Genomic DNA, 18,934 nt, shown 5'->3' with positions numbered 1-18,934 from the left:
TTTAAGTAATTTTCCAGTATGTAAACTGCTAATAATAATTTTTTTAAAAAAGCAGGTTTTATGGTTACATTGGTTTGAATTTGTAGAACGCTTTACCCATGAGAATACCGGTCACATGAGTTAAAAACAAAAACGGTTCCTTGCATCCCCATCTTGTCTCCTTCCTACTTTCTGCTTTCCTGAGGATCCACTCAACAAGACCCCTGTCCCCACCAGCCCTACCCTGAGGGTTCTGACACACACGTGAGGAAGCCTGTTTCTTTTTTTTTTTATTTAAAAAAATTTTTTTTTAAATTTTTATTTATTTATGATAGAGAGAGAGAGAGAGGCAGAGACACAGGCAGAGGGAGAAGCAGGCTCCATGCACCGGGAGCCTGATGTGGGATTCGATCCCAGGTCTCCAGGATCGCGCCCTGGGCCAAAGGCAGGCGCCAAACCGCTGCGCCACCCAGGGATCCCAGGAAGCCTAATTACCCATGTCACGTCTGCCAAGTGACTGAGTGAAGTAATTTCTGTTGACAAATCTTTAGGGTGGAAGGTTACTTTTTTTTTTAATAAGTCTTTGGCATTCATGTCATTGGGTGAGAAACCACCCAGTAGCACAAAACAATTTTAGTTCACATAATCTTAACCAAAATTGGACATTTGATTGGAAGTTCAGAAGTTTTAGTGTGGCTTTGAAAAATATTTCCGGACAATGTTATCTTTCTCATAATGAAAAAAAGAAATAATATCTGGTATGTGGATGGTTTGTTGAGAGCACAGGTATTTTTTGTTTCCATGTTTTAGATCTTCCAAAAATTCTGCTTTGAGCTTGTTGAGTTCTTCTGCTAGAAGCTTCAAGTTGAACGGAAGCACTTGTTCATCTAAAATGAAAAGATACTCAAATTATTTGTGTAACCTAAAGCAAGTTGGGCTGTCTAGTAACATCAGGAAATGAATTTGAATACTTCAGACAAACCAATCAGCTTATTCTGTTAATAATCACAGTCAAGTAGAGGTACTATAGAGCTATAGAGACAAGGTCACACTGACGTGACAACCAATCTTTCCAATACCTGGCTATGAAATGCATGAGCAGAAAAGATAAGCCAGAAAGGGATTTTTGTTGTTGTCTGACAAGATAGTTGATTTAGAATCTTCTCGAACTAACAGGTAGGCAAAAAAGGAGAACTGAAAGATGACAATTTGTTTTGAAACTGATAAATAACCTCTAGAGCAGTTGTCCCATCTATAACTTTCTACAATGATGAAAATGTTCTGCCCCTATTCAATCCAGCAGCCACGAGTCACGTGGGTAATGTGATTGATTTATTACAGCTTTGTTGAGATGAAAGTTGCATACCATACACTTTACTCCTCTAAAGTATGATTCAGTCTACCTGCAGATACGTGCACCTATCCCCACATCCATCTGGGAACACCTCATTGTCTCAGAACCCTGCATTAGCTCCCACCCTCCCACCCTGTCCCCCACCCAACCCCAAATCCCTAAGCAACCACTAATGTACTAGTGTGGCTCTCGATTTACCCCTTCTGGGCATTTCAGATGACCGACTCAAGCAATAATATGTGGCCATTTGTGATGGCTTCTTTCACTTTGCGTACTGTTTTAAAGGTTCATCCTGGCTACTAGGAATAATGCTGACATAAATATTTGTGTACATATTTTTATATGAACATATGTTTTCAATTCTCTCAAGCAGATAACCTAGGAGTGGCATTGCTGGGTCCCATGGTAACTATGTTTAATCCTGTGAAGATCTGCTTGGCTGTTTGCCAAAGCAGCTACCCACTTTCCATTCCCACCAGTCCTGTACAAGGGTTTGCATTTCTCCACATTCTCACCACCACTTGCACTTTTTGATTCTGGCTGGCCTGGGATGGGCACTAGCATCTCATCATGGTTTTGATTTGCATTTCCGTGAGGACTACTGATGTCAAATGTGTTTTCTTGTGGTTTGGCCATTTGTGTATCTTCCCTGGAGAAATATCTATTTAGACCCTTTGCCCATTTTAAAAATTGGGGTGTCTTTATTGAGTGGTGCGAGTCTTCTACCTATTTTGGATACAGGTCTATGAGATACATGATCTGCAAGTATTTTTCCCCATCTGTAGGTTGTCTTCACTTTCTTGATGGTAAGGGAACTCATTTTCTAATTTAAGGATAGATCTAGAAGCTAGTAGCGCCTCCTACACACACACACACAAAAGATTTTTAATGGGCAGAAAGTGAGTCAAGAGTGATTTGGAGGGGGATCCCTGGGTGGCGCAGCGGTTTAGAGCCTGCCTTCAGCCCAGGGCGCGATCCTGGAGACCCGGGATCGAGTCCCACATTGGGCTCCCGATGCACGGAGCCTGCTTCTCCCTCTGCCTGTGTCTCTGCCTCTCTCTCTCTCTCTCTCTCTCTCTCTCACACAAATAAATAAAAATTAAAAAAAAAAAAGTGATTTGGACATAATCCTAGTCCCTTCCCCCTTCTCCCCATCTATTTTATTCAGAAGACAAGAAAGGCAAATGGTTGAGAGAGAACTCCTACAACTGTTTTTGTTTCCAATCTAATTGTGTTGCTGTTTTTGTTCCAGGCCTCTAGTTTTCAAGCTTTGGACTGTAACCTACAAGCGAGATGCAGGTTGCAAGCAGTGCTTTTCTAAAATGAAATCAAATAGAACGCAGTAGAGCTCACTACACGTGAGGGTTTTGTGAAACTTGTTGCTACACATGCATGTGGTCATATACTGCGCTACACACTAGGGTACAAGATAAGATCTGCTTATGGATACAAGATAAAATCTGCTTATGGATCGTGGTAAAAACAAAAGTATAAAAACCACTGTATGGTTAGGGTTCTGTTTCCTTTTTCAACATTCTAAACTTTTGTAAAGGTATTAATAGTCAATGCTAGAAGGGTGCCTGGGTGGCTCAGTTGGTTAAGCATCTGCCTTCTCGGGTCATGATCCCAGGATCCTGGGATCAAGGCCCACATTGGGCTCCCTAATCAGCGGGAAGTCTGCTCCTTGCTCTCCCTCTGCCCCTCCCCTGACTTGTGCTCTGCTCTCTCTCAGTGTCTCAAACAAAGTCTTTAAAAAATACATAATGGTGGTGACATGGGAACCTTAAGAGAAAGCACACACTAAAGACAGCCTTGACTCTGAACCCAGGCTGTCCAAGTATCTTCAGCCTTTGGCAAGTTACTTGATCCTCCCAGAACCTTCATGTCCCCATCTGTAAAATTACACTCACCTCATGGGGGGCTGTAAAGACAATAGGATGTATAAGACACCTGGCATATAAAAGCTCAAGAAATGTTAAGCTGTTAGGTTTTGAATCAAAATTTAAATATAGCAAAGAGTTCAATATTTAAAACCTAAAGGTTCTTTTCTAGAACTAGTCCATACTGCATCCAAGATCAGACTGATGATAAGCTAAGCTTGCCGATTTGACGTGTGGCCCCTGACCACCTCTTCCTTACTTCGCCCGACTTTGAAGTAAGTTCCTTACTTCGCCCGACTCAATAGCTTCTGTTCTGCTCTAGAACATACCAAACAACTTCACCTCTGGACTTCTGCATTTGTGTCCACTGCCTGGAATGATCTGCCACCAGATAACTATGCTTGCTCTTTCAGTTCATTCATCTCTCGGCTTACAGGTCATTGCTGAGAAGCCTTCCTCACTACTCTTTAAAAAAGATCTTAAGCCAGGAGGGAAGAACGAAATGATTTGGAAGCTACATTCTACTTCTCCCATCACTCTCTGCTACCTTACCCTACTCTATTTTCCTGCAGGGCATCAGCAGATACTCCAGTATTTGGCTGTCTGCTTAGTGTAACGTGCTGTTCCCTGCTGATGCCCCGGGATCTAGAATAAAGTCTCACACAGAGTAGCCACTCAACAAAAACGTACTGAATGAATACTTTGTTTTAGGGGTAGAATTTTTAGTTTTATATAACCAGGCTGCATACTAAAGCTGAAAACATGATAAAAACATTAGGACGGAAAACTAATAAGCCACCCAAAGAGTCAAGGGAACAGGACTAGCAGCAGAGTGGTATCAACTACACCCCATGCGAATATGCAACATACCTTTTGCTTCCTTCATTGTCTGAGAGACAATCCTTCGGAGCATCTGATCAGCTTGATGCAGAACATTAGTTGAGCAAATGATCCTGTCCGTTTTCTATGTGATACAGACATTGTATGGGAAGTTTTATAAAAGAGATGGCTAACGGGTGACACATATTGGATAAGACTAAAGGGGGAGCTAAGGTGGCTTTTCTGTTCCAGTTGTCCCTCCCTAGGAGATGGTCCCATCTGGGGAGAGGGTGCCGGTAAATGTCTACTAATGGGCTCTCCAGAAACAACAGCAACACAACCCGTTTCCAGTGTTTGTCAATATCTGTGGGGCAAATATTCCTGTCCTTGCCCGTTTCAAGTTACCGACTCCCACCATAATGTCAATCGGCTCTGACCAGCCGGTACACCACTGCAGGCAGGTGTCAGAAGCTGAATGCTGCTGAGATGCCAAGGCAGTGACAAAGCATTTTTCACATTTTACTCATATTTTACACTCCGCTCAAAAAGACCTTCCTTCAAAAAGTCATGCCTTCCCGTTTATACTAAATCTATACTGGAAGATTTACCTTTTGTTCCACATTGTCCTCAATATATGTTACTGGATTTTCCAAAGCAGTAAGCAATAAGTCAGTCAACTTCAGGCTATAAGAGAAGGTGAGATAAAATAAATCCTTGTATCAAACTTTAAAAAAAAAAAACTTGTATTTTTGAATACTAAATAGCATTCTAGAGGAATAAACGTGCTATAACCCAAAGATCTTAAGCCAAGAGGGAAGAACGAAATGATTTGGAAGCTACCTTCTACATGCAAAATCTAAATGCAGAAGCTTAAAACAAAGTATAAGGCAAAAGATTCTCCTTATTTAAAATATACTAATTTCCTAAGACTCCTTCCAATAAGCTTTCAAAAGACATTGTTTTCCCTCATTAAGTGCTAAACTCTAGGCTACTACAGGTCTATTTTAGTCCCTACAGAAGGATACTGTCTGTACTTTCTGGCCTTTGCTTGTTTACTGGATGTAGAGTAGCCACGTTCCTTACTGGTCAAGGGGCCACAGAGCATTGAGGTAGAATTCATTCCTTCATTTAATGAGACTTTATTCAGTATCTTCTTATATGAAAAATATACAACCAGGTATATGAGACTATGTGCTAGGCTGGGGGAACAGCAAAATCCCTACCCTAAGCCTAGTAATGATTACATTATCGGTCTCAATAATTAAGCAAAAAACTGTAATTTCAGACAGTGACAAGTGGATGAGTGAAGAAAATAAACAAAATGTTGGTATTAAAGGAGTGACGGATTAGTCCAACGAACACTCTTCACGTTGGTTACGATGGTCGGGAAAGTCAATCATAAATAGGTGGGAAGGGTAGGGGGAATCCCAGGTACAAAGGCCCTGAGGCAAGATAAACCTCCTCACATTCATGGAATAAAGGCCAGTCTGGCTGAAAAATAGCAAGGGGGGAATGTAGTAGGATGTGAGGTTGGAAAGTTAGCTGGGGTCAGAGCATGTTATTTATGGTAATGAGTACGGATTCTACTCAGAGTGTAGAGGGTGGCATTGAAATAATTTAGGCCAGCCTGAGTGATGAGTAAACACAGAGTTAAATCTCAACCTCAAGATGATCTTTCTCACGCTGAAGAGAGACTGCATGGGGTCCAAACCTTGGGTCTGCCACCTACTCCCTGGATGTGTTATCTTACTTGGGCTGGTTATCGCATCCCTAAAATGGGGATAATTCTATTTATCTCCAAGAGTTGTTTTGTTAGAATTGAATGAGATTATACATAGGAAGTGTTCAGAACATGCCCAATACGCAGTATCTGCTGAACAGCCGTTGCTGTGAGCAGCAACACTACTAGCAGTAATGGTGGTTAAGTAGGAGCATTTCATAAAGGCCCAGAAAAGGTACATTTGTCAGATCATCTTTCAATTTCTAATGCAGGGCCACCAGACTTGCAACCACCCCTTCACTGATGCTGTGACTATTCTGGATATGTGAGAACAGGTAGTCGGGTTCCGAAGACTCAAGACAAAACAGATTATGCTAAGTGTGGGCAATAGCATGGGAGCAACTCACACCCTTTCTTGCTTTTGGCAAGAACTGGCCCTCATTGGTCTCAAAGCATTGGTAACAGTAGGACATTCTCATGGGATAGATATCTCGATGCCTCAGCCGGCCAATCACTTCCAAAGGAGAAAATGTTAAGTATTTCAGAATGAGTGGCAATCAGCTGGTTATGTGCCCGCTCAAAGGTTCAGGATATTATAAGTAAAAATTAGAAACCTCAGCAGTAGCTTATTTCATAATCCTTATAAACTATGGTCACTTATATCTACCTTTTCCTTAGTACGTTCAAGTATATGTTATGAAACGCATGGAAACTATCCTGGGAACTGAATTTTGACAAATGAATTTTTAAAATGAGCCTTTTAAAAACTGCTGATCCCCTGTGGACAACACTTAGGCAGGGGCGAAGGAAACGTGGGCAATACAGCTCTAGAATTCTGCTCTCTGATACAACAGCCAACAAGCCACAAGAGGCTATTTAAGTGGGAAGCAATTAAAATAAAGTTTAAAATTTGGCTGTCAGAGGCACTGGCTATGTTTCAAGTTTTCAATAGTCGCATGTGGCCAGCAGCTACCACGCTGGATGGTACAAATACAGAACATTTCCATTACCCCTGAAAATTCCATTAGAAATGCGCTGCTGCAGAACTCCCAAAACATAGATCGTGAGTGAAAGCATTAGCACTGCAGCCTACCAGCCTCACACGTACACAGGGGATATCGACAGGGAGGTTTAAGGCAAAATTCGGACTCAGCCACTTCTACTCTTTTTCTTTCTGTAGCAAAGTTACTGGACAACCTTTTTAGACTGTGCTACTTTAGCAAGAGTTTCAAAAATGCTTCCTACTCTGCATCCCCTGCTCTGATCTCTGTGACAACACAGTCTTAACAAGAGTACATGTGGGCCACCCGGGTAGCTCAGCAGTTTAGTGCCGTGTTCAGCCCAGGGTGTGATCCTGGAGTCCCTGGATTGAATCCCACGTCAGGCTCCCTGCATGGAGCCTGCTTCTCCCTCTACCTGTGTCTCTGCTTCTCTCTCTGTGTCTCTCATGAATAAATAAATAAAATCTTTATTTAAAAAAAAAAAAGAGTACACATCTCAGCCGCCACATGCTCGATGACGCTGGGCAAACTAACTTTCTTACTTAGTGGCCTCTTCTCTGTAAGGGAAAAAAGATAACAATCTCTCTCCCAGACTTGTGTAAAGATTAACCAAGTGGATATGAGTCAAGCAATGAACACAAGGGCTGGCTCAGGGAGGCACCCAGCAAAGGTTGGCTTTGTGTGGGATACCTGGCCTCGGAAGAACATGTTGTACTTGGAATTATGAGGCTGTTGTGCTCCCACGCATTTTTCTCAGGGTTGGGCTTTTCTATCTTTCCTTCCATCAGGTGGATGGTCTCGGCAGGCAGGGCCTGGGGTCTCTGGCCATTCCTCTGTAAACAGGTCTCAAGAGAACAATCTAAAAAGAGCTGGCAAAAACCTAATGAATCTGAAAACAATATTAAACCACAAAATTACTGGTGTGCTGTTTTTTTTTTTTCCAAAGTGTGACATAAACAAATTAGACAAATTATCCTGGTGGCAGCAGAAAAACCATTTGCAACGCTGAACATCTAGCTTTGAAAATTAAGTACATTTATACTCCCTTCCTGATCCAATTACATTCTCACTAAAAACAGTAGTGATTTTGACATGCAAACAAATGTCTGTTTGTAAGGAAAAAAATATTTTAATTACATTTCCGAGCCAGTTGATAGACTTCGTATCTCATACTTTGGTAATAAAAGTTGTCATCTAGAATCAAAAACAAAGGTCTAGAAACCGCAGTCTTTGTTAAGAGGTAGCAAGACTGGGTTTCCAGGGCAGCAGAAGATACCAGATCTTGGTGCTTCAAGCAAATTATAAAATCCTCCCACATGGCTGCAGTCCTGTTGGGTGGGGCAGACACCTGACACCCATTAATGACAGCCATCAAGAAGCATTCTAGGTACTTCAAGAGTTCTTGTCGAAGCAATTTCCATTGGGATGGCTAGAAAAGATGGAAGAATTACAAGTTATATTAGGCTTTGGCCAGTAAGGTGGTCATGCTTATTGCCACCCACCCCGCATGAACATTTCAGCTCACGGTGCTACACCATTTGGAATTCTCTGAGCACAACCTGTTTTGCCATGTCTCCATATCTCCGCCTATACTGTTTCCTCTGCCCCGAAAATCCTACTCATTGATGTTAGACTTCTGCAATCTCCTCAGACTCAACCACATAGGAGGCAGCTCAGACTCTCCTTTGTCTACAGGATATCCTGGGTCTCCACTCTAGCAGGGTGTTTAGGTATTTGTTTGCACATATCTCTCTCTCTCTCTCTCTCTCTCTCTCTCGGCTAGGTCAATAGTCCACTGTATACCCAGCCTCCAGCAGAGGGTCAGAAACCTAACAGGAGCTCCAGAAATGTAAATGAAATGAATAAGTGACTAGATCAAAGAATGAAAAAAAATAAAGAAATAAATAAATAAAGAGCCAGAATCAATATCCTGCCAAAATAAAATAGTCTGTCTTAGATATAGCTATGCTCATTTGCCCTTGAAATGAGAAAAGTTGTGGACAGAAAAGGTCAGCTGAAAGGTGTTTAGGGACTTCAGGCTAACAACAGAGTTGAAATGGGATGGGGAAAGATAAAGTAGACTGAAGGGAAGAGACTGATAGGAAAGTAGACTGTAGGGAAGTTATCTCTAAATAACTTGAGAATACAGATAATCTTATGCTGCTCAAGGGCTATGGGCAGCAGGGACAGAGTTATGAGGTCCAGGCTGGAGAGAAAACAGGAACCTGAGATAAGGATCCCTATCCCGCCTGTCCATCCCTACCGCATCACTGAGATTACAGCACATATAACAAATACATCAGCTAAACCTACTAAAAAGGAAACATGATCACTTCCTAGAAGGTTAAGATTTCCTACTCATGGTGATTGGATGAATCCCATGGCCTTTGTCTCTAGGGGGGAGTGGAAAAAAATGTAACAATAAAAGTGAGTGAAAAAGCCCAGCAAATATAACGATATCTCTCAACAACGTCCAGCATTCACTCAAGTGGTGAAAATACTATCATCAACTAAATCTAGTGCCACTAGGGACTTGATGCTGTATTTATCCCGAAATTAAACAAGAATAGGAAAGTATGGGCAGCCCGGGTGGCTCAGCAGTTTAGTGCTGCCTTCAGTCCAGGATGTGGTCCTGGAGACCAGGGATTGAGTCCCACATCAGGCTCCCTGCATGGAGCCTGCTTCTCCCTCTGCCTGTGTCTCTGCCTCTCTCTCTCTCTCTCTCTCTCTCTCTCTCAGGAATCAAGAAATAAAATCTTAAAAAAAAGAATAGGAAAGTATATATAAATTTTGCTGGAGCAGTCCCCAATTTTCCATCCACCACACGTACTATATTTATGCATATATATTTACAGAGTGGAATCACGTCACATTTACATGTTATTTAGGTGCGTCCATCTACACTAGGGTATTAAGCCACAAATATTTAAAATTTTCAGAATCTGTTAAAGAGGATTTGCTCTGGAGTGAGAATGAGATGGAAGACATGAATCTATTCTTCCCTGAGAGTTCTGTTTCCATGTGCTCCTCCAAAGGAGGAGCCGGGCTCAGCGTGATTTGAAGGCTTAAAGAGAAATATCCTTGGAACACACGTTGGTCACTACACACAGGCCCACTACATTGTCTGGTGGTCACCTAAGAAACGACCACTTTCTCTTGACCAGCAGATGCAGATTTACCCCGAGATAAATGAGGAGTGAGCTCCAGAAGCCAGGTCCTTCATTGGCACAGCTTTCTACTGTCGTGGGAGGGACCCTGAGAATTTTGTTATTTAAAAAAAAAATTACCGGGATCCCTGGGTGGCGCAGCGGTTTAGCGCCTGCCTTTGGCCCAGGGCGCGATCCTGGAGACCCGGGATCGAATCCCACGTCGGGCTCCCGGTGCATGGAGCCTGCTTCTCCCTCTGCCTGTGTCTCTGCCTCTCTCTCTCTCTCTCTCTCTTTGTGTGACTATCATAAAAAAAAAAAATTACCCCAAATTGTATGAACTTGGAAGACCCACAAAGATTCGCATATGGCCAAAAAGACATGAACAGAAATTTCACAGAGGAAGACACAGATGTGGCCAACACGCACATGAGAAAATGCTCCGCATCTCTGGCCATCAGGGAAATACAAATCAAAACCACAATGAGATACCACCTCACACCAGTGAGAATGGGGAAAGTTAAGACATGAAACAGCAAATGTTGGAGAGGATGTGGAGAAAGGGGAACCCTCTGGCACTGTTGGTGGGCATGGGAACTGGTACAGCCACTCTGGAAAACTGTGTGGTGGTTCCTCAAAGAGTCAAAAATAGACCTGCCCTATGACCCAGCAATTGCACTGTTGGGGATTTACCCCAAAGATACAGATGCAGTGAAATGGCAGGACACCTGCACCCCGATGTTTCTAGCAGCAATGTCCACAATAGCCAAACTGTGGAAAGAGCCTCGGTGTCCATCGACAGATGAATGGATAGAGAAGCTGTGGTCTATGTATCCAATGGAATATTCCTCAGCCATTAGAAACGACAAATACCCACCATTTGCTTCGACGTGGATGGACCTGGAGGGTATTATGCTGAGTGAAATGAGTCAATCGGAGAAGGACAAACATTATATGGTCTCATTCATTTGGGGAATATAAAAAATAGTGAAAGGGAATAAAGGGGAAAGGAGAGAAAGTGAGTGGGAAATATCAGAAAGGGAGACAGAACATAAAGACTCCTAACTCTGGGAAACGAATTAGGGGTGGAGGGGGGGGAGGTGGGCGGGGGGTGGGGGTGACTGGGTGGCGGGCACTGAGGGGGGCACCTGGCGGGATGAGCACTGGGTGTTATGCTATATGTTGGCAAATCGAACTCCAATAAAAAAATAAATAAATAAAAAAAAGTTCGCCCACGGCGGGGTGTTCAGCCGGCTGTGCTGGAGCTTCTAGGTGGCTGCGCCCGTCGCTGCGGGATTTTCCCAGAACCCCCCCCCCCCCGCCCGCGCGCTGCCGAATCCCACGCGGCCCTCAGCCTCGGGACAGACCGCACAACGCACACGTGCCCCAAGCAGGCTCGCGAGCCTCTACAGTGACTGACGGACTCCAGGACGGAGTCACAGGCCCCACGCCCGGCGCGGCTCCCCACGCCCGGCGCGGCCCCTCCGTCCCCCTCCGCGCAGGCGCCGCGGCCCAGGCCCCGCCCACTCCGTCCTGACCAATGGCCGCGCGCTCGCTTCCTCCAGGAACGCGTCCGGCATGACGTCATCGTAGGCGACGACGCCGACGGCCCAGCCCTGCTCCTGCCGCAGCCGGTGGCGGAGGCCCCGCGCCAAGGTTGACTTTCCTGCTGCCGGCAGGCCGCAGACGAGACAGAGGCCTATCCTCTGCGGCCGCTCGCCGCGCGCTCCCTTGGCGTCCTGGGCGGTCTTCATGCCGTCGCGGGAGACGGCAGGCGGCTGGGAGCGTCGTCCCCGGCACCGCCCGCCCAGCGCGCACGCGCAGTCTGGCTGCTGCGCCGCCGGGCGGGGAGGCCGGGCGGGGAGGCGGGGAGGCGGGGAGGCCGGGCGCCGCTCCCAAGGCCCGCGCGGTGCGCTGCCCGCCATCCCCGCGGCGTCCCCGAGGTCCGCGGAGCCGCCGCCGCTGCCGCCGACCGCTTGGGGGGCCGAGTCCTCGATGCCGGGGACACCTTGGCGATGCACTGCCTGACCCCTGGACAAATCCCAACGGGTCGACACTTGGACTAAGTGCTCAGTTAGACTTAGCTTAGCCTCCCTGCTGCAAACTTGCAAGCCCCTGAGAATTGCACCTCGGCTTCGTGAAGTCCACGTCCTTGGGAAATCCCGGAGACCTTGCGCCTCTTCCCCCTAGCGGTCTTCGAAAGGTCAGTTGGGCTCAGAATGTGAGGCGAAGCTGCCAGCCCGACCCCGTGCTCCGCGGCCCCTGCTGCACGTGACGGGTGGAAGGACAAAGTGAACCCACACTTGCAGCGAGTGTGAGAAGCGGGGGCAGGATGGCAACATCCCTAGACCTGCGTTCCAGTGCATTCACTCAGAGGACAGTATTTTGGTGTTAAAAGAGAAATACCAAGCTGGGGAGAGGTATAAAATTCCTTGTATGGGGTTGTGATGTAGAGAAGTTGAATTCATGTTCTGACTTTCACCTTAAAGGGGATTCTTAGTCATAAAGTGGTGAGTTCAAAATGTGTGCAAACGAGGTAGAATAGAGGGGGACGGGCAAAATGCAATCAGTAACGCGGTGTGAAATCTGATCTAATTGGACCGCTGAGCACGTCCACCTACATGTTCTCTGGAAGGTGAGCCAGGAGTTACACATACTCCTGATATTAGGTCGTTGGTCCCGTGGAAGGACAAGTAAGGAATGTTATGACAACGGGGCAGCAAGCTCAAGGTCTCCCAGCTGCAAGGCAGTGTGGGGGGTGGTTGCTGAGTGCCCAAAGCCCAAGTAAATGACGTCAGCAACAAAGATACAGAACTTTGGGCAGAAATCTAGTCCATATATTGAGCCTCAGCAGGCAGCTTCTTGGAACTTAAAAAGCTTTGCATACTGACAACGCATGTCTCTACCGTTTCCTTTCCCTCCCACCTCTGTTGACTTAAGGAAAAAGAGGAGTATACTAACAACTTGGGGGAGGGAAAGGACCCAAACTTTCATTGCTGTTAGATTCTAGTATCCGTATCCAGACGTATCTAATACTGCAGTATTACAGGGGCAATAGGTGGGACCAAAAAACAACCCCATCCCCAACAGACGTTTGTGGCCCATTTTACCTCCCTACAAACGTATGATCTGAAGGGGCACAGGTCACTTGTACTTGGGATGTTAAACTTGGTTTAAAACGCTCTTAGATTGGTGGTCACCGTGACTAAGTGCAGCCTCAGCTGTCATCATTCTGTCCCGTCTAGTCCTCAGAGGCAAGGAGGTTGGCCAGTACCCCTTCATGCTGGAGCAGTCACTCTGCTCTGAGCTTGGGTGGAGACGGCTTGACAGACCTCACCTTCCTAGTTGTCATTTCTGCCCCTCAGAGCCATAGGCATTGCCTGGGACCTTTGCCTTGCCTACGTCTCCTGACTACCACGCAGGTTTTAGGAGGTGCCCAACACTCAATGCCAATTTTTGCCTTGGCTAAATTGTCCCATGTTGGAGGCTGTTCAATTAGTTTCTTCTCAGGAGAGTTTTCCGTTCACTTTGATTCAGCTGCCTGTTCCAAATACGTTAATTGTCCTTAGGGGGAACTGGGAGCAAGTGAACACAGAACTATGTGTGACACCTGGGTTTGTCTCCTGATCCGTATAATGAGTGAAGTCCTCAAAAGGGCACTTGAGAAAATCTGAGATTCCACCTTCTGTCACCCTCAGGATCTTCAGAAGCAGGGTTCCTCCTCTGGTGACTTTAACATTGTTTTTTTTGCCAACTCAGGACTTGAGTTCTTCAGCTGCTAACACACCACTAACAGTCTAGCTTGCCAAAGCGCAGATTTCCTTAATCACAGCAACAGTAGTAAAACCTCACCCCTCACCTCTAGCCAATTTCTTTTTGCTTTACTAATTCATAGAGCAAAACCTGGAACCTCTTTCTAGTCAGATTTTTAAAAATACCTTGACCTGGGCACCTGGGTGGCTCAGTTTGTTAAGTGTCAGACTCTTGGTTTTGGCTCAAGTCATGATCTCGGGGTCAGGAACTGAGACCCATGGGGTTCCTTGCTCAGCAGGGAGTCTGCTTGACGATTCTCCCTCTGCCTCTCCCCCCCCCCACGAATAAATAAATCTTTACAAAAAATACTTTGAGGTGCTTTACCTTACTAACCCAAACATGGCATTGCTAGCATGGTGTTCATGACTTGTCCAAGCTCTATCCCTTCAGCTGCCACATCATGGGCCTGTGAAAATGAACTGCCTTTCTTTGCTTTCCAGTGAGGTGTTTATTCATACCCATTTAAAAAAATCCTGTAAATTTCAGACCAGGGTAAAACTTGTGAGCTTGGATCATCTTCAAGTCACCAATCATCTTCTTGAGTTTTTTAAAAACCTAACAAAGGTATCCTAAAATGTGAGCCAGATAGTGAAATGTTACCAGATCTTGAAGTAATTTTACAATATGTACTGTTTCTGATTTCGCAAAGACCACTCTGCCCTTAGTATTGTAAGGTGAGGAAATGTGGTATTGTAAGAACAAGTAAATGACATACTATGCTGAAAGTAGGTAGTTAGACCCAGAATACTCTTATTAACTCTCATTAATGACCACCAAAGTGGCTGAAAAAGACCACAGGTACAGGAAGCAGTTTCTTCTAAGGAGGATCTGGGCCAACCTCTGATTTCAATGTCTTGGGTTTCTTAACAAACTTTCAAAACTCTTGGAAGAAAACACTTCCTAGAGATTTCCAATGAGCTTTCTCATTGTGTCCTTACTTCCTACCACTATTATATATTTAAAATAGTTAAAAAGATGTTTTAACAATCTCAACAGTCTAATAAATGAGCAATATTTTAACGCTGTAGAAGTTACTCAATGTTCATTTGGTACCAGATACTGTGTTATGCTGGGTATCCACCCATAAATAAAGACATCTGCTGTTAAAAAAAAAAAAAGCTCATACTTTGAGAAAATTAAAAATGTCCACAGCATATAAATATAGCCACTATTTCAGAAAATTTGGCTGTTCACATTATATTGTATATAAAAGTACAGCTGTCAAAGGTGAAACTGGTATAAAGTTTCCCTTACCTGAAATCCATTATAATAACATATCCCTGGAGGAACATTAATAAATATATCTCAAAATTCTGTGATTTTGCATAAACATGGGCAATTTTTATAGGAAGCATGCAATATTCAAAATGAATTAAGAGCATATTATGCAGAAATTTTGATGGGTTACTTCTTCAGAATGTTACAAGTGTCAAACAACAAAAGATAACAAAATACATCTTATGGTTCATTTAGCTTGGATGCTACTTTCCTTCATTATAAATTTACCAAAATTTATCAAGAAGAGTTGGTTTACCCAGACCTTAAAATTCTAGGTAAACAAGTGAAGTCACCACTGAGTTCCAAAAAATGTGGACTAAAACAATCCTATGAAATGGATGCATTATGAAAGTTTATTTAAAGCCAGGTATTTTGAAGTCTGGAGTGGATTTTTCCATACATACCATGTTACTCATGCTGGTTACCTTTTCAATATATTTTACTGGATCATTCACATCTGTGTACATTACTGCAGCTCCAAGCAGAATATGTTGTTAATTTTCTTAAATTATCAAGGTAAAACATACAAACAAAATCTCTTCACAGTTCTCAATAATTTAAGGGAATAAAAGAGTTCTTTTTTTTCTTTTTTTTTTAATTTTTATTAATTTATGATAGTCACACAGGGAGAGAGAGAGAGAGGCAGACACACAGGCAGAGGGAGAAGCAGGCTCCATGCACCGGGAGCCCGACGTGGGATTCGATCCCGGGTTTCCAGGATCACGCCCTGGGCCAAAGGCAGGTGCCAAACCGCTATGCCACCCAGGGATCCCTGGGAATAAAAGAGTTCTAATATCAAAATGTTTAAGAATCTGTTGTAGGGCACACACAGCAACAAGACAGTTACATGATTCCTATCTACCTCATTCCCTAATACCTCTATTTGTATTTTTAAATAAATCTTTTTCCCTAAATTTATTCTCTTTAAGACTCTAGGGTGGTGATGGTGGGCAGAGGTAGGGAAGCAAGAAAAGCATGTAACAATAGCATGGGTTCTTTTTAAAAGCCACATATACTATCCACTAATAAAAGTCTACAGGGGCACCTGGGTGGCTCAGCCAGTTAAGCATCCGACTCTTGACTTCAGCTCAGTTCATGATCTCAGAGTTATGGAATCGAGGCCTGCTAAGCACAGAACAGGGCTCATGCTTTCTCTCCAAAATAAATAAAATCTTAAAAACAAACAAAACCCACCTTTACAACTCTCCCTACTTAGAATTTAAATGGAGTTACTAATGGAAGACTATGACATATACTGATGACCACAGTTGTGTTGTGGTCGCCACGGCCACCCTGATTCAGTGATTTACTAGAAAGACTCAGAAAAGCTTTAGACTCACGGTGATGAGATATAACCATGTCTTGTTGCTGTGTGTGCCTTAGATTCTTAAACATGAAAGGATGCAGGTTAATACTAGAAAAGTCGGGATCCCTGGATCGAGTCCCACATCAGGCCCCCTGCATAGAGCCTGCTTCTCTCTCTGCCTCTCCCTCTCTGTTCCTCTCATGAATAAATAAAATCTCTTTTTCTCTTAAAAAAAAACAAAAACAAAACTAGAAAAGCAAAGCTACATAGGGCAGAATCCAGGGGATACCAGATGTCTTCCGGTTGTCTTCTCCAGTGGAGTTGTACTGACAGCACTTAATTTTCCTAGCAACGATATGTGAAGACATGGGCAGAATACTGAGTAGTGTCAACCAGGAAGCTCCTCTGAATCTTGGTATCCAAGGTTTTTATTGGGGGGTCATGCAGGCTTGGAGTACCTATGTGTTGACAGTTACTTAGTCTTCAACCCTTCAGAAGTCAAACTAATAGAATGTGGCCCTTCATTATAAATCCTGTTGTTCAGCATGACCTAGAGATGGTGGGACCGAAGGCCCCTAGTTAAAAGACAATGTTATCTAGAAGGATAGTCCAACAGCTTAGAGGATATTTCCAGGACCTTGGCAAGCATCAGGTTTTTGGGAATGTGCAAGTTCTGAGCAAGTTAATCCTTTTACTGAACAAAACAACTTCAGAATAAGATGTCACATAGTTGATATCATGGATGTGGCCACAGATCCACCTCTAGATCAAGAGCTTCTCCATCATTTCCACATTTCCTTGCAAAGCTTGATGCCAGGCTGTATTGAAAACTGTATAGAGTACAATAATGTTGCTAACCAGAATAGAGATTATAAATGAGATGGGGCAGGAAGCACCTGTAAATGAGGGTTGGGGGAAAAAGAGTAGGGAAGTCACTCTTTCCTATACCTTCCCTATTATAGGTCCAGCTGGAGGCAGGGTGAGAAGAAGGAATTCCTGTCAACTGTAGGATATTCCAAAAGCCAGAGTCAGAAGGGAGGTGAAGCCCAAGTGGTGGTGCTTCCTGGCAGGTAGTATCCCCCAGGTTCTGTCCCATCATCCCTCTGTTTCATCAGCAAAAATCCCATTAATCTAATTTAGCCAGAACTCCCCTGACCCCTGATGATTCCTCTCAGTAATTTTCCACCACAGACTCCCTACGCTGCTGCTTGGGCATGAATTCCCATTTGTCCATGCTATATTCAGAATGGAGCCTGGTTCTATATGGATGTCTTTCTCCTACCGCAATAGTTCTGAGTAAAATCTGCTTTTACCATCCAGCTCTGGTTTTTTGGACATGCTTATAAAGGGCAAGTGTAGTACAGAGAAATTAGTTTAATTCTATAGGAAAGTGGTTATCTGTCTGGTTTTGAATCATAAACTGGGTGCTCTCTACTGCCCCAAAAGGGGCATTCCAGGTCAAGGGGAAAATATGTGCGGGTGGGGGGGGGGGAGACAGTAGTATGTGGGAAGAGGCAGGCAAGAGTCACTGTACAAAGGACTTTGTATGTCATGCTAAGCACTAAAGGTGACGATGATGTGAAGCACCAGAAGGAGAAGAGGACTGAATGGAGGTCATGAGAATGAAGGCTTATGACAGTAAAGAAACCCTGGGAATTGTCCAGATGAAAGCTAGTGCTTGCAAACAGAAGACCCAGAGATGAAGAAAGATGAGAAAGGTTTCCTTTAAGAAAAACCAAGACCTGCTGATGTACTGAATGATGGGAAGGAAAGAAGGGTAAACCATAAGAGTCTTTAGTTTCTTGCCTCCTAGTCATTGATCCTATTTAAGGAAGTAAAAATCCAGTTGATAACATTGTTCTCCATCTTTAAATTGAAGATCGCTGTTTTTGAAGAAAAGTGTATTTTCCTTTGGACTCCCCCAGAATGTTACCTTGAATAAAATGGAATTTATGACCACAGAAGCAAGATATACAGGTAGAAATACTGATGTAGACGACTTAGAATGAACCTGGAGTACTGAAAATCTTTGCAAACGTCCTAGGTAGGCCCTTCACATTTAAGGACTCTGAAACTTACCTGTGAACTATTTTCCTTTTTTCTGTCAAAAGATGAAAAACTCATCTGCACGAGCCTTTCCAGGAAGAGAGTCGGTGGAGGTGGTGGGAGGCACCTCTTCCCTTCAGGCTACGTCGGGTTAGGAAAGCTTTTTTTACGAGAACCCTCTAGTTTCGGGGATGAGGCAGATCTGTATTCTCAGGAGGTTCATATCCTCACGTAACTCCAATAAGACCTTAAGAAACACAAAATAAGTTACTTGGCACTGAAACGAAAGTCCCAGAAAAGCAAATCCTAAAGCAAAAGTAACAGGAGACAGCGCGAGATTTCTATTCTCTAGAGAGGCTGCTGTCAGCCCAAATCTGAAGAACCCTCACGTTCCCATTTCATTTATTTTATCTGAATCTCATTATCCAGTTTTCTCCAGGTGAGGGTGACAGGAAGAGGCAGGAGGCACCTGTCACCGCCCCTCCCCGCTCCCCCCAGCGCTGCGGCCCCGGGGCGCGAGGCCCGCTCCACCGCCTCCGCGCCCGCCCCGCCCCGCCTCGCGCCGCGGGGTCACTAACGCGGCCGCTGACCC

General features: G+C 44.3%; 1 protein-coding gene and 1 long non-coding RNA gene across 6 annotated transcripts; both read right to left on the bottom strand.

The window, feature by feature from the left end:
- Window positions 1–525: 525 nt before the first annotated feature.
- Window positions 526–12,840, bottom strand: PSTK (phosphoseryl-tRNA kinase). Of its 4 annotated transcripts, none has more exons than XM_049103270.1 (7): window positions 12,028–12,840; window positions 10,041–10,202; window positions 7,891–8,182; window positions 7,444–7,642; window positions 4,641–4,716; window positions 4,084–4,177; window positions 526–866 (listed from the first exon to the last, which is right to left on the bottom strand). In XM_049103270.1, the coding sequence occupies exons 2-7, from the start codon at window positions 10,137–10,139 to the stop codon at window positions 667–669; spliced, it is 960 nt and encodes a 319-aa protein (XP_048959227.1). In that variant the 5' UTR covers window positions 10,140–10,202; window positions 12,028–12,840; the 3' UTR covers window positions 526–666. The 4 variants fall into 4 exon arrangements, with proteins under 4 accessions (XP_048959227.1, XP_048959225.1, XP_025323300.3 ...); XM_049103268.1 differs by lacking the exon at window positions 12,028–12,840 and adding an exon at window positions 11,438–11,731; XM_025467515.3 differs by lacking the exons at window positions 10,041–10,202; window positions 12,028–12,840 and adding an exon at window positions 11,438–11,729.
- A 2,480-nt stretch (window positions 12,841–15,320) lies between these two features.
- On the bottom strand, window positions 15,321–18,870 carry LOC118352705 (uncharacterized). Of its 2 annotated transcripts, none has more exons than XR_007406763.1 (2): window positions 18,376–18,870; window positions 15,321–17,192 (listed from the first exon to the last, which is right to left on the bottom strand). It is a non-coding gene; the product is annotated as an uncharacterized LOC118352705 (long non-coding RNA). The 2 variants fall into 2 exon arrangements; XR_007406764.1 differs by having other exon boundaries at window positions 15,321–17,126.
- Window positions 18,871–18,934: the final 64 nt, after the last annotated feature.

Source organism: Canis lupus, chromosome 28 (genome assembly GCF_003254725.2).
Source record: "Canis lupus dingo isolate Sandy chromosome 28, ASM325472v2, whole genome shotgun sequence".
Taxonomy (NCBI): Eukaryota; Metazoa; Chordata; class Mammalia; order Carnivora; family Canidae; genus Canis; species Canis lupus.
Note: the sequence above shows the minus strand (reverse complement) of the source record. Positions and strands in the feature narration are given on the sequence as shown.

Coding starts and splice junctions, on each gene's coding strand:
- PSTK (XM_049103268.1), bottom strand. CDS start 11,653: ATGAAGACCGCCCAGGACGCCAAGGGAGCGCGCGGCGAGCGGCCGCAG. Junction 10,203..11,437: donor AAGCGAGCGCGCGGCCATTG/GTCAGGACGGAG, acceptor TTTTTATGATAG/TCACACAAAGAGAGAGAGAG. Junction 4,178..4,640: donor AGGACAATGTGGAACAAAAG/GTAAATCTTCCA, acceptor TGTATCACATAG/AAAACGGACAGGATCATTTG.